The 16953-nt window shown below is 37.7% G+C and overlaps 3 protein-coding genes across 4 annotated transcripts; 1 reads left to right on the forward strand and 2 right to left on the reverse strand.

The window, feature by feature from the left end:
• Positions 1–240: 240 nt before the first annotated feature.
• On the reverse strand, positions 241–5151 carry LOC144212785 (mannose-P-dolichol utilization defect 1 protein-like). The gene is made up of 7 exons (XM_077740912.1): positions 5008–5151; positions 4764–4829; positions 4258–4390; positions 3916–4001; positions 2138–2253; positions 1125–1235; positions 241–1035 (listed from the first exon to the last, which is right to left on the reverse strand). Exons 1-7 carry the CDS (start codon positions 5096–5098, stop codon positions 916–918), a joined length of 723 nt encoding a protein of 240 aa, XP_077597038.1. The 5' UTR covers positions 5099–5151; the 3' UTR covers positions 241–915.
• Positions 5152–8740: 3589 nt separating this feature from the next.
• Positions 8741–11659, forward strand: tm4sf21a (transmembrane 4 L six family member 21a). 2 transcript variants are annotated; one of them, XM_077740118.1, is made up of 6 exons: positions 8741–8818; positions 8901–9090; positions 9732–9797; positions 10873–11006; positions 11241–11451; positions 11519–11659. In XM_077740118.1, the coding sequence occupies exons 2-5, from the start codon at positions 8914–8916 to the stop codon at positions 11434–11436; spliced, it is 573 nt and encodes a 190-aa protein (XP_077596244.1). In that variant the 5' UTR covers positions 8741–8818; positions 8901–8913; the 3' UTR covers positions 11437–11451; positions 11519–11659. The 2 variants fall into 2 exon arrangements, with proteins under 2 accessions (XP_077596244.1, XP_077596243.1); XM_077740117.1 differs by having other exon boundaries at positions 8794–9090.
• Positions 11660–11983: 324 nt separating this feature from the next.
• On the reverse strand, positions 11984–16522 carry slc25a15b (solute carrier family 25 member 15b). The gene is made up of 7 exons (XM_077740116.1): positions 16038–16522; positions 15364–15445; positions 14733–14991; positions 14522–14659; positions 13191–13366; positions 12964–13122; positions 11984–12888 (listed from the first exon to the last, which is right to left on the reverse strand). The coding sequence occupies exons 2-7, from the start codon at positions 15416–15418 to the stop codon at positions 12767–12769; spliced, it is 909 nt and encodes a 302-aa protein (XP_077596242.1). The 5' UTR covers positions 15419–15445; positions 16038–16522; the 3' UTR covers positions 11984–12766.
• Between the last annotated feature and the right edge of the window lie 431 nt (positions 16523–16953).

The raw sequence follows: 16953 nt of genomic DNA on the forward strand, positions 1-16953 counted from the left end.
TTTTTAGGGTCTGCTGTATAAAGGGTTCACTGACTGCTTTTCCAAGACTCTGAAAACAGAGGGGCTAACAGGACTCTACAAAGGTTTGGGAGCCTCCTATTTCCGAATCGGTCCTCACGCCGTTCTTTCCTCATTTTTTTTTGAATGAACTGCTATGATTAGTCATTAAATTACGTTCCACAGGTTTCAAGGAATTCTCATAAAATTAATTTGCATAACAAGGTGGAAAATAAACTCTCTCATGAGAAGGTTAATACTTCATGAAAAATACAAAAATGGCATTGTTCCATGCCAGCCCATCAAAACCTATTCTGACAGAAAAATATATTCTTTGTACTGTTCTTTTTATGTGATATGATTAATTGTAATAGTCTGGACAAAAACGCTCCAAAAAAACAAATTAGTATCATGAAGCACGACTTAAATTATTGATTAGAATTTGTCCACAGTTGATTTTGTAAAACAAAAGAAGTCCATAATACAGTTGCTCATTTGTAAACATTTTTAAGCCACACCTGGAAAATTCAGTTTCGCAGTTGTTTCACATCCCTGAAAAGTATGTTCATAAAATGTACAAAGATAGAAATACTTAGTTTATTCTCACAGACTTTCGTTTTATCTGTGTTTTCTCCTGCTTTCCAGAAACATGCATTGTAATTATTATTATTATTTTTTTGGTTGAAATTGAGTGGAAGTGTGACAATTTTTCTTGCCTCGTGCCTTGGGAAAGGCTTTAACTGTCGGCAATCCTAATGAGAAGCAGCCCCGTAGATAATGTATGGATTATGTACATATTTGAGTATCATGGCAAACTTGTTACAAACGTGTAAAATGAGTTATGTTCATTAAATAGCAGCACATAATGAATATTTGTAAAGCATCAGAATTCCAACTAGTTTTCTCCTTTTTTCGCCATTATGCTTCTTTTTTTGCCTTTGTTGTCATTCTGCCATAGCATAGGAGTTGAGCCATCAAAATGCAGCTGAAGCAAGCCGATAGTAGGGAGCCAAAGATTTCAAGGAACTCCGTATGTCCCTAAAAAAGGGAGGTTAAATTCACTCAGTCATTGGGAGGTATTGCTGCAAATCGACCCTGCAAAAATTGTTTCCATTCTATTTGCATACCTGCAGTGAAATGAAGATCAGGCCTAGGGAAGCTATACATGACAGCAAGACCGATATAAATGAGAGCTGACCTGTGTGGCCATTACTGTAGTTTGTTACTGCCTGGAATACCTGGAAACATAAAAAAACAGTTAGCCACTCTTTATTATACAGTTGACTACATGGAGACTGAATTAAAGTGTTCCCTCGCTGATCGCGGTTAATGGGGACCGGGACCCCCCACAATAGCTGCATTTTTGCGAAGTAGGCGTGCCCCTTCAAAAATGCTTAAAGAAACGTATAACACAAAAGCACCACCAAGCAAAAACATCATAGCAGTCCGGATGGAGGATCTTCTGCAGTTTTTTTGCACGTAAGAAACATTGTTATTGGGAGTTGTGAACATTGGTTTTTTTGGGCGGTGAAGATGCGCCTGTAAACAGCCATGACGTCATCAATGCGATTCCTGAACTCTCACCATGTTATTGACCATTTCTCTGGCCTTTTTTTTGATGTAATTACTAATTCTTATTGAATATTTTGTTTCCACCTCTTGTAAAATGATGTAATTTATAATTTTAATTTAATATCTTTACATTTTTTAATTTTTTTTCCTGAAAAAAAATCTGCGAAGCTCTGAGTCCGCAATAGCTGAAGCGCGAAGTAGCGAGGGAACACTGTACTCAATATTTTTTTAGCTGACATCTGTTTTTATTATAAAATCAGTTATCAATAGTTAAGAAATTAATAAATGGATGAAAATGAAAACAATGATTTACTCTCCAACCCCAAAGACATATTTAATGTTCAAACTAACAAACCATATTGTCTTTATAAAATAAATGTAGACTAAGAATTTTCTGGCCATTTCTGTCTTCATATCAACTTTCCTCAGTGGCACAACGGTGTTGATTTATCAACCTATTCATCAAAACTGATCATTTAAGCTTACTATGTACTAGCAACTGGCAACAGTAAAGTAAAATATGACAAATTCTTCAAATAGGTCTAGAAATGCTGTTTCAAGCCATTACCTTGCTTAGTATTATTGCTGCCAAACTACTTGACTGCATTGCTGAGATAATCTGTGGAGGTGCATAAGATCCCATGATGACTATTAAACCACTATAAGTCAACAGAAGGACAATTCCTGCAATGAGAAAACAATGTGAGTGGTGATCTGAAGGCTGTGAGCAAGAACAGCAGCAAACTGACATTAGTACTTATTTAAAACAAGCATTTCTCCAAATTTGACAATCTAAATGCCCTCTAAAATATAGTTCTCAAATTACTACCTTACCACCTTTAAAATAGGGTTGTTGAGTAGAAAGTCAGAAACCAGAAAATGACAAGAAATGCAACCTGATAGTTGAAATTGGCTGATAAAATGACACGAGATGTGGCCTGACGGTTACAAATTTGGCTGCTAAACAGAAGGCTATGAGTGTCAGGCCCAGGGCCAGACAGGTGGATGTTTGCGCCTGCCAATCAGTCACATGTCCGGCGCCAGATGGGCCAAGCAGTGCAAGGTGTAGGTCACCAGTTGTCAAGGAACTGTTTAAGCCACCCAGAGCTTGACCACACCGCTGGATTGTCTTACAGTTTACTGTCAAGTACCTTCTCACGCTACCTCCTTGTTTCGCTTGCCTGATGTTCGATCTGGGAAATTTGACATACCTACGTCAAGAGAACCTGACTGCCGATCCATGAGTGGTGGGAACTTAGTCCCTGCATGGTCCATACTTCGCTGGGTCGTGCTGTTACGCTTGAGAGCGGAGGGCTCCGAAACAGGCAAACCAACACACGGTCGTGTCCGTGGTAGTGTCCGTGGTAGTGTCCGTGGTAGTGTCCGTGGTAGTGTCCGTGGTAGTGTCCGTGGTAGTGTCCGTGGTAGTGTCCGTGGTAGTGTCCGTGGTAGTGTCCGTGGTAGTGTCCGTGGTAGTGTCCGTGGTAGTGTCCGTGGTAGTGTCCGTGGTAGTGTCCGTGGTAGTGTCCGTGGTAGTGTCCGTGGTAGTGTCCGTGGTAGTGTCCGTGGTAGTGTCCGTGGTAGTGTCCGTGGTAGTGTCCGTGGTAGTGTCCGTGGTAGTGTCCGTGGTAGTGTCCGTGGTAGTGTCCGTGGTAGTGTCCGTGGTCGTTGGAAGCATGGAAGTAGAGCGAGAAGGTACCTAACAGTAAACTGTAAAACGATACAGCGGTGTGGTTAAGATCCAAGTGGCTTAATTAGTTCCTTGACGACTGATGACCCACACCTGGCAGCGCTTTGCCCATCCGACCTGTGATTGCCTGATAGGCGCAATCAATCACCCACCTATCTGGCCCTGGGCCTGGCAATGAGCAAGAATTGCCACCGAGGGGCGCTAGTGCTTTGTTGAAACAAGAGGTTCAAAAAGTGAAAGGTTCATACTTTCACATTTCTTAAACTACTGCCACAAGATCACCTTTTAAAATACAGTTTTGTATTAACTCACAAACTATCCTATACCTATCACAAATGCCAAAAAAGACCCAAAAGCTTTTGTTGCTATATGTTCAAACAATGATTAAATTGCAATCTACCACATATAGATATTTAAACAAGGTTTTTAAATGAAAATATATTTTTTTTAAATTGAAAAAAACATTCGGTAATGTTATGTACAGGAGAAATGGTTAGTGGTGCGATTTTGAGCTTTAGACGCCTTCCAAACTGAGAATCATTGGTTTTTATATTATAACATACACAAGTCACAATTTCAATCATGACTAATCATGACTGCTTGTGTTCCATGCTTGTCTTGAAAATGTAGAAATGCTCAGATATTTTAGTGTATACCTTCTTTACTTTGACCCCGATAATGCAGGACGAGAAAGAGAATCACTGCAGTCTGAATGGTTAAGAAAAGTCTTTCACACCAAGCACTGTCGGAAAAAAAAATACAAAAGAGGAAATGCTATGTTGTAAAGACTGACAAGTCTGAGCAGAAGTCTTTTGAACATAACAAAAAATCAGTACAAGGTTACTTGCAACCAAATTACTCAAAATTGCTGAGCTCCAGGTTACAAAACAAACAAAAAAACACTGCTGTACCAACACTTTGCACATTAACCATAAAAGTTAACAAGCTTGATGAAACTGGTGCAATCCATATGGATTGCATCCTGGGTATTTACTTACAGAATAGGAAAGTTGTGGGTCATAGCGAACAAGACAGGACCAGATGAAGAGTAAAGTTGTAACAGGATGGAAACTGGACTTAAACCCTCTGCATTTCTTCTCCACAGGATCTTAAGCAGCTGTAGAAGCTGAGCTTCATTCAAAATGTAGACAGATTGATCAAATCTCTTTAAACAGTGATCATTAAAAATACTGGACTGTTGTTTAGTTTCGCTGTTTAATTGAACGAAGGGAAACCCAGCAACAGAGTGGTTAACTCGTCAGGCTTGCAATTCTGGGGTCCTGGGTTCGAATCCAGGTCAATCCTCCTGTGTGGGTTTTCTCCGGGAAAAGTTATGAACACAACACAGAGGTGTGTGATTGGGTAGTGTTCAACTTGTGATTTTGTCATACAATTGGGCCAGTGTCACCTAGTTTCTAAGATTAAAGGATAACCTAATTTAATCAGTTTATCTGATGGTTTTGTAATGAATCCATTCAATTAATCAAAACTGATTACATCTTACCAAAAAGTATGTCCAAGAGAATCCATATTCCAAGGATTTTTTTCAGGACCAATGTCAAACAAGGCACTGCAAATAAAAATAAAACATAAACAATGAATAGAACTGGTCACAAAAAAGCAAAACACACTCTGCTCATAAATGCCACTCCTCCCCTTTTTCCTCCCTCTCCTCCCCATTTGAAACTTTTCACACAGTCGGCATACTCGGCCCAAATAACGCAGCAAAATGTGTTTGCAAGCCTCACCGTGCAAGTTGAAGTTGAAAAAAAGCTCTACGTAGCATTTCTCTGGCATGAAATTGATAATTAGGAAGTCCTTGATGGTAGATGTAAACATGTTGACTCTGCTGCGTGAAACGTCCACTCAAAATTCCAGCGGGTGGTCCAAAGGTTCCCCAAAATGTCCTGCCCCCTTAAGAGGAAACTACACCTTTTGGAGATGCTTTCTACATTCGTACCTCTACCTACAAAATTAATTGGTTCCAGAATTGTTTTCGTACTTGAACACTTCGTAAATAGAGCAGTACTACTTTATATGTAAATTCTGTAATTTGTTCCACAGTGCCCACACAACTATGAACTAAACGCTTTAAAAGTGGCCAATATGTCACAATTTTGTATGAAAGATGTGAGAAACACAAAAATGAGAGAAAAGGATAAGAAAATGATTTATTAATGTCTTAAAATGAATAACAAGCATACAAATACTATCCGTGTAGACGCATGCTATGTGCAGGAGCATCCATTTTGTAGTACATTTTAGACTATTATGTGTGCCCTGTGTGTGTGTGAAAATATGTGCCAAATTGTATTCGTACTGTTTTTATCGCTTAATAAGGGGAGCATTTAGTCGATATGGACAAGGCATGATATGCGGAGGGCGCATTTCCCTATGACCCGACTGCGTCAGAAATCCGTCAACTTTGTAATACATTTTAGGCTTTTTGAGTCAGGATAAAGCGGTTCAGAAAAATGAATGAATGAACGTGTGCCCAATGTGTGTATGTGTAAATATGTACCACGTTGCATTTGTACATATTTTATGGCTTATTAAGAGGAATTGCAATCTATGATAAGGGGACCATTTATCTTAGATTAGGGTTAGATTAGATTACCATCTTTCATAATAAAGACAATGTGTGTTTCAACACTTCTTTATATTTTCAAGCTGTTGAAAACTAAAGAACATTCCTACCATATTTTCCTCTATCACTGCAGTCTGAAATGTTTAGAAAAGTCTTTCCCACCAAGCACTGTAGAAAAAAAATACAAAACAGGAAATGTTATGTTGTAAGGACTGACAAGTCTGAGCAGTAGTCTTTTGAACATTACAAAAAATCATGACAAGGTTACAAGCAACCAAATTACTCAAGATTGCATAGCTCCAGGCTACAAAATAAAAAACTTGCACAATAACCATAAAAATTAACAAGCTTGATGAAACTGGCGCAATCCCCACCCACCCTCTAAACTGCCCGTAGGTACGAGTGTGAGAATAAATGGTTGTCCGCCGACAAGGGGCCCTACGATCAGCTCTTAAGTAACCCTAACCCTCACCATTTTGTATTTAAACACACCCTAACCCTAACCCCTAACGTAATTGTCCCCCCTAAAAATGCAATTAGTGCATATTTTTCTTTTGTTCCCTATTTTTTGATTACTTTAACATATTTTTATGTTTATACAAAAAAAAAATTCAATTTATACTCACTACAATGCTATTCATATATTTCTCCCCTTTCAATATGCATTCTATGACTATTGAGACTCATACTCGGGTTCAGATTATATTTCTAAAGATATGGTATGTCATTGGTAGTGTATGAATGAATATAATACAGATAAGTACAACTAGATTATGTATGTATATATTTATGTTTACAATGAAAGAGTACTCTGTTTTGACACCTTAACCGATCTTGCGATCTTACATTTTAAAAAGTGTCATAAACAAGAAAAAAATTTAACAAAATAGATGTCACTGCCATCCCAATTGGATATTTTTTATCGTTCTGTCTCAAACTGTCTATTTCAATTCTTGAAAGTAAGATATTTACATCTGTATTTTAATTTGTATCAATTACATTAATGAAATATGAACTTCAATGGAACAGGGTTTACTTTGTAATATGCTTGCGTTAAAAAGGGAGGGAACCTTAATAAATTAATTTTATTAAGGAAAATGCTGAAAATTCCAAATCATTTCTGAAAACTATGTACCAATAATCTGATTATACCTGGCTGAGAAGCCTGCCTCATGACACACCAAACATGTCATTGTTCCATTGCATACCATTCACTTTCCTTTAAACAGACTAGGCTTTCAAGGCAGCCTCTGACTTCTGTAATCAAATTAAGCAATGTTTCCTGTTTTCAACGCCTATTATAAGCACACTGCAGTCCTAGTTCATTGACTTGCTGTTATTTGGATCCACAGACTTTCACCCAGCCATAAAAATGTTTTGCATTTGCAAGCTTTGACAAAACTAAAACTAACCTAGACTGGAATTAAAACAAGCAATCAGAAGAAAATGAGAAGATATTAGTGCTGCAACAAATAATCAAGTGATTGAATGAGGAAAAAAAAAGCTTTGGATTGAATATTGCTGCATCAAGATTCGTTTACATAGCAAGATACATAGCAGTAGATGTTTCTATGTTGTGTGTCAAGCATATGGCCCGCGGGCTGGACACGGCCCACTTGGGGGACCGATCCGGCCCACTTGGGGGACCGATCCGGCCCACAGTTATTCTGCTTGAGAAGCAATTTTTAGCTCAATCGTACTGTAAAAACAGAATCAAATGTTTCCTCCCCCTATTTTCCGTTAAATCCATTCTTTCGACCCCTGTGAGTCAAAATGGTGGCGCCAATGTGTTATCATCAATGAGTTCACAGAACCATGAAATGCCTTCAAACGAAGAAGCAGTAACCTATGAATGCCCAAAATTCAATAGAACACAACCAACAAACAGGAAGCAGCCCAGAACTAACCCCAAAATCAGTAACAAATTACAGTCTTCCCTCGATTATCGCAAATTCTCTTCCTTTTGATTTTTTCTATTAATTATTTAAAAACGGTAGACATAATGCGGTGACCTTACTTCGATTATTGAGACCATATCTGGTCTACATTGATTGCGATATTCGAGGGATTATTGTATTCCTTTTTTTTATTCTAAATGAAAAGGGAGTGACGCAAAATTAACTCATTGCCTGTTATTGACAAAGATAGATGTCTGTTTCACTTAAACTGACTTGGGTTGCTTATCTCTTTGTCCTTCTGACGGCACTAGACGTCCAATCCATTTTGACTGGAAGTGTCGTGTGAACGAGCGTCTAGCGCAGTGGTCTCAAACCGGTACCACATAGGGCCGCAGTGGGTCCTGGTTTTTGTTCCAACCGATCCAGTGCCGGCATTTGAACCAATCAGTTGTCTTTAAAATAAGTAGCACCTGGCTCTAATTAACTCATTGCACTTGCAAAAGGTATCCTTGTTGAGTTGGAATGAAAACCTGCACCCACTGCGGCCCTTTGAGGACCAGTTTGAGACCACTGGGTCACTCTAGCGCCATCAATGGCGGCCAGTGGTTAACTTTTTGACCCAAAATAAACCCACATGAGATCTAGTTGACACGAATGTGGTCCGCAAACCAATCAGACATTAATGCCCTTACTTTATAATGTCAAAAGTCCAACAAGAACTGTGAATCATAGTGATGTGTGCTTGGGTAATAGTACACTTTGGGAAATATGTTTAGTTATTTTAGTACCACTCTATCAAAAAAAAAAATGCTAATGATTAATGTAGCTGAACTTCCTTTTAACCTATTATTGACTTTTTCTACTGGTCATGAGTCAGGCAACATGATTGGTTACCTATTGGAATGTGTCAGAGTGCTGGACAAAATGACGCCTCCTTTGGAATGAGTCACATTTTCTTCTGTTGCCTATCCTGGAATTTGTTTGTCCATGGTATCTGCTTGTCGTTCCACCTCCCACACCCTAAAATCACTCACCGCTTGCACGTACAAGTATACACATTTTTACCTTGCCATGGTCAGTGGCTTCACTTAAAAGGGGGGGAGGAAGAAGCAGTTACCAGACATCCTTTTACTCTTTTTTTTTCATTTCTCAACAGTAGAAATTTCAACATGTGTACTGGATCATGCTCTCGTTGTATTGCTGTGACTTTGTACCCACTGGCGCTTATATCCATCATATGTAATATAGTGCTGTTCTTTCCTGATGGGGACATCAAGTTTGCTAAAGATGGACATATTACAGAGGAGGTCAAATATATGGGAGGACTTATCGGTGGAGGAATTATGGTGAGTTGCCTACAACCAACATGTCTTTAAAGGGTGTGACTGTAAACTACTGCGCATTCCTTTGTTTTTGTTCACCTTTAGAAAAAAAGCTATCATTTAAACAATTTCATTTTGGTTTGCACTGTAAACTGTTTAGTGGGATATAATAATAATATCTATTGTTTTGACAACATGACTGTTATTAAAGTTGTAGTTTTCCATGGTGTTGATAGACATATGTTTTGTGATTATTTTTTTCCATTGTTTGTAAAAGTTAAGTTGTAATCTCTAACAAAGTCAATCAATATTGTCATTTTATTAGATCTCATTATAGCATTTCTTGTATATATTAAAACTCCATTGTATTAATGTCACCTTTATAAGAATGATGAACTTAACACTCCTAATAAGCAAAGCGTTCTTCATTGCAAGAACATATATAAATATTGATAACTTGTTAATATATGTAATGTTGAATATCTAAAATAAGCAAAGCGTTCTAACATTCCTAATAAGCAAAGCATTAATATATGTAGTGTTTAATATACAAAATAAGGCAAAGCGTTCCTCATTGGAAGCATATATATAATGATTATATTACAAGCAAATTTAAAATAATGATAGAGGCTTGAATGTAACAATTTACCATGAATCCTCAACAGGTATTGTTACCAGCACTTTATATCCATCTGACTGGAAAACAAGGGTGCTGCGGAAATCGCTGTGGGGTGAGTAAATCTGTTTTAAATTTATTTTGTATTGACCCAATTTCCATGTGAGTAGTGTGAGTCATTCAATTGTTTAAGTTTTTATTTTTCAGGTATCATAGTGTAACATACCAAGGATCCATACTAATATATATACAGAGCAGTTCAAAGATTGTAATGTCATTTGTCCATGATTCTTCTGTTAACCATGAGCAATGCGGGGTTTTTTTTCTCATGGCGCACATGGCAGCAGTTTGAAAAGTGGATGTTATGGATGGGTGCTGCCCTCTTTGTGGCGTGGTTTTCGTACTTGGCGTGGCGCCGTAACGTGTAGACTTTACCACAAATGTCGTGTACACTTGTAATGACATTTTAGAGGATGTGGTGTAGTTTCCATACTGATTGAAAGTTTGACATTATGCGTCTGTAAAATGTTGCTCATTATTCTTGACAATGTTCCATGCATTGAGGTGTGTACCAAGGAGCTTGAATAGTGATACAATTTATATTTTCTGAGATGGTGAAAGACTGGTGATACTGAGAATGAGCTTTAGTTAAGGTGAGATGAAGGAATAAATATGTATGTTAAACAAATGTATCCGTGAAATTCATTAGAGGCATAAAATAGACATCATTCACGATAGAGAGAGATCAATTCTAAGAGGAAATAGACATGCCTAGCAAGACACTGACTTCATAAGATAGTTCCTAGATTTAAAGACAATTGAGTATGTATAAACAGTCCGCGTCATCAAAAATAAATGGTATTGTTACAGGCATATTAGCTTTTAGGCAAGCATGTGATTTCAATATTATTGCCTCAGTTAATCTCTTCCAATATTGCAAAACTTGATTTGAATGCATGTTGCTTTCTTGTCAGTCATTTTTTGATTCTTTTGACTGTTCCAAATGTATTTTCTCAGTGTTCTTCCTACTTTGAGAAAAGCTTTTTTTTTTAGAGACTGTGAGGAATAAAATTATGTTGAAGGACTGCATTTATCTTTTATCCATCAATAGCTTGGACAGCAATACCAAGACATGTATCTTGATTCAAATTACATATAACTGAACTTTGCTTATCTTTTCAACTCTTTAGATGTTCTTATCAATTGTATTTGCCGCAGTGGGTGTGGCCGGGGCCTTGTACAGTTTGAGTGTGGCAGCACTCGGTTTGAAAAACGGCCCACTTTGTAAAGTCATCGTCGTATGGACAACGCCTTTCAAAGACAGGTAACACTCCAATGAACTTTATTATTATATGGATGGCAATCACAGGATATTTTCCCTGTATTTGAGATCAAAGTGGAAGATAGAAAGAAATCTTTCCCCTATACGTTCTGTTATCATGCCTTTTTGTGATTCATAAAGTGATATGAAAGGAAATATGAGGACCCAAAAAAAGACCAAAGCTGAGATTTGAATCAAGAAATGTGATGTGGTAATAAAACTCCCATTTGTCCTCAGTGACCAAAATTACCTGACTGATCACACATGGTGGGGTACATGCACAGAGCCTGAAAACATTGTGCAGTTTAACATTGGATTGTTCGGCACCCTGTTGGCCTGTAGCTGCCTGCAAGCAGTTCTTTGTGCCATCCAGATGATCAACGGTCTCTGCGGTTGTCTGTGTGGAACCTGCACCACCAAAACAGTCATCTGAAGGTCTAACAGAGAGGTTGGAGTTGTAGTCTTATTTAACTGCTTTAGCGTGACTTGGGCCTAATCACGTTTATGTCTTGCAGCTGCAGGCAGCCGTGAGAGCTACCAAGCGACCCCTGCTGGAAGAGCTGTTAAATCTATTTCCCTCAAGTATTCAAGTGAAATCTCAAACCTCAAAGCCTTTTATACGTTAACTTAATGTGACCTCCTAACTCATCCCCCCCCCCCCCCCCCCCCGATTGACAACAACCATAAATGCCATCATCATTTAGTGGAATAACAGGCTGTAAATGTTAAAAACGCCACCAATGGCACTGAATGGGTTAAATCTTGGATCAAACAAGTTGAAATTTCACCAGGAGTTGATTTATCCCTATTATTTTTTGCTAGTAATGTTTAAACTAAATCTAAAATGGAAAAAAACTCACTTTCATTATCAGAATATTTAATACATGCTTTGCACTGATTTTTCGCTACTGCAAAAGGAGTTGATTCAGAATAAAATCTGTAAAAGATGTTACAGTAAAAAAATACATGATTAAAAAAGCTGCTTTTGTGAAAACTTTAATATGATTTTTTGTTAACGACAAACTCAAGGTTGTTAAATATACTAGCACTATATTCAGTGATCAATTGTTAGCATTTTTTTAATAAAATACATTTATACAAACAGAGATATTTCTGAGATTGCTTGTTATTACCACAAAATAAAGATTATACAGTGAAACACTTGGAGCGCAAATAAAACATGAGGATGTTTTAACAAAACAAAAAGAAATTCACAAGAAAAGCTCAAAAACTGGAGATTTAAAAGGCATATGTGTTTAGGAACCTGATATTGAAATTCAAGCCACTTGTCAGTTTGGAAAAAAAAGCATTGTAACATTAAAACACAAGGAAATAAATAATCCTTTCTAATACTTGAATTTCAACACACTAAAATGTTAAATAAAATCAAGAATGGCACCATTAGAACAATGAACACATCTGGCCAGTAAAATAACAACAACAACAATGCATCAGTCATTGTTCATTATAAAGAGTGTTATTTTTCCTTCATTTACCTTCATATAATCTCAGAAAGACATAAAATAACTGATTGTTTTTTGTGTGTGACATTGAGGTAGGCGAAAATGTCATGGACAATTGCACAAAGAATTAAGTTTCTCGGTAATATTGGCAGTAGAACTTCTAAAAAAGCAATTTAAAAGAACTACACGTGAAAATAAGCCAAAAAAAAAAGATTCCTTGTGTGTTTTGGAGTGTTTTGTGGTGTAAATACGTCCAGACAGTTGTTTTTTTCCCCCTTCCGTTGTTTTAAAATGTGCAATTCAGCTATCAAACTCCTTCATCATGATTTTGCGGCTAACCTCATAACCCAAGAAAAGTGCTCCATTAGCAGGAAAGGTGCGGACCATGGTGGGTGTAAGACCAGAGTAAAGCGCTCTAAAACCTACACGCGAGAAGAAAAACCAACTGAGTTAAACCTGTTAAGTTAAAAATTTGATTAAATGAAGAAGATTTGTACCTTCAGTGCGTGTGATGGTCATAAAGGTTTTATAAAAGCCACCCTGTTTGCCGGTCATGGACATAACCTGGATCCGAGACTTGACACAGTCCATGGGGTAGACCACAAGCCACAGGCAGGCCCCTCCAAAACCTCCACTGAATACTATTGGTGCAACCCCTATGTGAGGCAGTAAAATGCATAAGTGTTCTGGGCTTCCAAAAGCACTGAAAATCTGGCAGGCTTACCTATGTCGTCTTTTTCACACTTCATGTAGTCAGCGAAGGTACTGCGGCAAAACTCGTAGGCACCAAAAAAGCAAAAGTAGCCAGGGACCTCTCTGGCGATGGTGGTGGTCAAGCCCTGAAAGAAGCCTCGTGGACCCTCGTTCTTCAGGATGAACTTCACCACAGACCACACTGAGCTTCAAACAGAGAATGTAGGTATAGGACCGAAAAATATAGTGACTACTAAGTATAGTTGATCTTACGTAGTAACTGTTGTTACTGATAAAAAGTTTTATTTCAAAGCGACTTCAACCAAATTTAAAAGTACTAGAAAAATGCGATATCAAACCTCAATCAACGTTCCCACCTTGTGGAAGACTTCCTTTGTTTGGTTCTAGTTTTATCTAGCCATACAATGTATTTTCCTGTGTCTGTATATGTTCTTGCTACTGCAACAAAGATGGCGCCGCTCAAGAAGCAGACGGTGGCAGTTGCACTGTCCACTCTTACTCAGTCCACTTTCTTTGTTTATATAGCTTTTCTATCTTTTGTTTAAATTACATTTTAATATTTCTTAATACTCTCCTTTATACTTTACTTTGTACTTTATACATTTTATTTTAATGTTTTCACGACCTTTATGACTCGACTCCACCTATCACGTATAAGAGGCAGTTATTGTTTTATTAACGTAGTTTCTTTATGCTAGTCCTGGATTTTTTTTGGAACCATGCAGGCCAGGAAGGCCACCGGTCCTTATGATCAGCTCCAGACTAGTGAGGGACTGTGCGGATCAGCTTGGAAGAATGATTCTGCATATTTTCAACGTCAGTCTCAGTCTATAGAAGGTCCCAAACATGTGTGGGCTTCCTGTGTGTGGTTCCAGTTGTAACTAGGTCTACATTGTCATCTCCTGTGTCTGTGCTTGCTACTTCTACATACTGAATTTCCCCAATACAGGATGAATAACGGTAAATCTAATCAAATCTAATCTCGTCGTGTGAATTATTTTATTTTGTTTAGTCCTAACGGTCTGCTGACTATCTCCCAAAATTTCAAACTAAAGGGTAGTTTTGTAGTCAATTGCCCAATTATGGAATACACTTCCATTTCATCTAAAGATATTTAAAAAAGCAATTAAAACTGCACGCTGTATAATCACAGTGAGTTGTTATACCCTGCTTACTACCTTCCAAAGTACGCAATGGTAAAAATTGTCGTCGATTTAAAGTTTTGTTTCATTCACATTTAACCCAGCTATCTTTAAAAGACCGTTGACATCAGGTGCAAATATGAAAGAATAAATAAAGACGTCAAACATACAACTGAATGATTTAGAAAAAAATTCTCACTTCTGACTCCTAGCTATCTTGCCCGATGCCTCCATTTCATACATGGCTTGCAGACGACACTTAACCAGCTCCGTAGGGCATAGGACCAGCGAAGAGAAGATGGATGCTACCGAGCCAGCACATGCTTTCTGCATATCACTAGCAACCAAAGAAGACACACAGATTGTCTGTGTTTCCAGAGTTTAGTCGATAAAGATTTACGTAATACTACCTCAGTACAGCATCACTATGCAACCCCGCCGTGAAGCGGATGACTTGCTGGCAGAAGCCGTAGCTCATGAAGAGCACGGAATTTTCAGCAATGTTGGCCATCAAAGCCGGTGAGGTTCCCTGGTAGAGACCCCGCATACCGACTTGTTTGTAGGTAGATGTAATGCAATGGAGGAAACCCCTATAAAGATTGGGAAAGGTCTGCATCTTGACCTTGGCTGTGTCCAGAGGTTGTCCACTGAAAACACATGCAGCTCCACCTAGGAAGAGGTCCAAAAATTGTCTCTTTAAATTACATTAGTAAAATACAGATGTGGTGTTTTCTGTCATTTTAGTCATTTATTATTGATTTCTGCACTTTTTTCACCTTGTGTGATATCTTACTTTAAGACTCAGAAGGGCAATAAGTGAGTAAAGTACACAATACTGAAGGCAAATGAGCCGGAAAAAAGAAGCAGACAGATGTCAACAACCATTTGGACCCACTCTAGAGTGTTACTATTGTTTGCGCCCATTGACCTCTAATGGAACAGTCTGCAGTTAGAATGGAGGAGACAAACTGAATGGTAAAACTGTACAGTGGGAATTAATTCTATACATTTTGTGGAGGCAAATAAGATGAATGTGTTTACCTATAGCACCAGCAGAGAGGTCGATGATGGCCTGAACCACAGCGTGAGGTGCCATTGTATCCAAAATTGTCAGGATTTTTCTCTTTTGACAAGGATATTAAATAGGTTAGAATTAAATTGTGGAGAACAAGTTCTTTCAGTACTGTGCTATGATAAGGAAAAAAAATGAATTATCACTATTTAGAATATTGATCATTCATTCAAGCATATTCCCCTCAAAAGTTTCACACACACGATTGTGCAGTCTTGTTAAATAGGAATATAATGAAAATATGTCTAAAATATTACCATCTTTAAAACCATTTTCTGCAAAAGTACCCACTACACAAAGCCATATTTTAATTACAAGGTTATCTGTATTGTTACTGCCCTGTAAAGGTTACTACCATTAAAGGTTACCAATAGATGGAGGCAATGGGTTAAGGCCGTGCATTTTTGTGGCTCATCACATCAAAAATCGTTAAGAAAAACGTTCAAAACGTATACACTACAACTTTGTATTTTATTAGCTATGGACTAAGTGCTTAGTTAGTGATCGTTTCTGTCTCATTTTGTTATGAGAGTCAATGAGCAAAATATTAGGCAAGGGCATATTTTATGCCATTATATAAATACGGAACCACAACAAAAACAAAGCGATTTCACAAAAAAAAAATCGAGTCAGCATAACATACCTGGCTGGAGGGTGAACGCTGTTAGGCGAAATGACCTCAGCGGGGAATTGCAGCTGATGTTCAAACCCACAATTTGCTAACTGAAGCTAACTTGGAAAAACAGAAAAGCACACTTGATGATCGGAAATGTTATCTGTTGTGCGACATCTTCCCCCACTTCGTGCCACATGTGAGTCGATGAATAAATGAATGAATGAGCGATGATAATGGCTCTGCTGATCACAATAATAATAGATGACGATGCATCAGGTCAGCACAATAAAATGTACCACTCCGATCCAGCTTGCAGGCAACAAAATAAGTTTCCATTTTTTTGTTGAGCCGTTGTGGATTACACTTTTCTTTAAAGGGGTTTTTTATTTTGAGTCATCATATTTAATAAGCCGTTTATTTTAGGATAAATACTATTCATTGCCATGTGAACTTTGAGTGCAGGCATAAAAAGCGACCACTTCCGTTTTGCCTCGTTACGTGTTCAAATTGTTTGAGTGCCCTCTGCTGTTCTTCTTGTGAATTGCTTCATATTGACGATTTGATATGGCGGATCTGGTTAGGCAATTAATTACGGATGCTGGTGGAGAATAATGGCTAATGTAGAGTAAACGGTAATTTAACTCTGTATTCATAAAAGTAGAACAATCACATTTAAACTGTCAATCATATTTCAATCCATCGTTAGTGTGATGCCTTGAAAAGCAAAGCATTCAACATTAGAAATTATTACACTATAGTGGGGACGCTTTGCATATTTTTCAGGATGTGTTAAATTCCATTTTTTGTATTATACTTAAAATGTGATGTTGTTTATGAAGACATTTAATTTCATTCTATAGCTAAAATTTTGTTTTCTTTATAAGATGAATAAAATAATGGGTTTTAAAAGGTTGTTCTCTTGTTTTACGATAATATATTTAGT

This window comes from Stigmatopora nigra, chromosome 19 (assembly GCF_051989575.1).
Source record: "Stigmatopora nigra isolate UIUO_SnigA chromosome 19, RoL_Snig_1.1, whole genome shotgun sequence".
Taxonomy (NCBI): Eukaryota; Metazoa; Chordata; class Actinopteri; order Syngnathiformes; family Syngnathidae; genus Stigmatopora; species Stigmatopora nigra.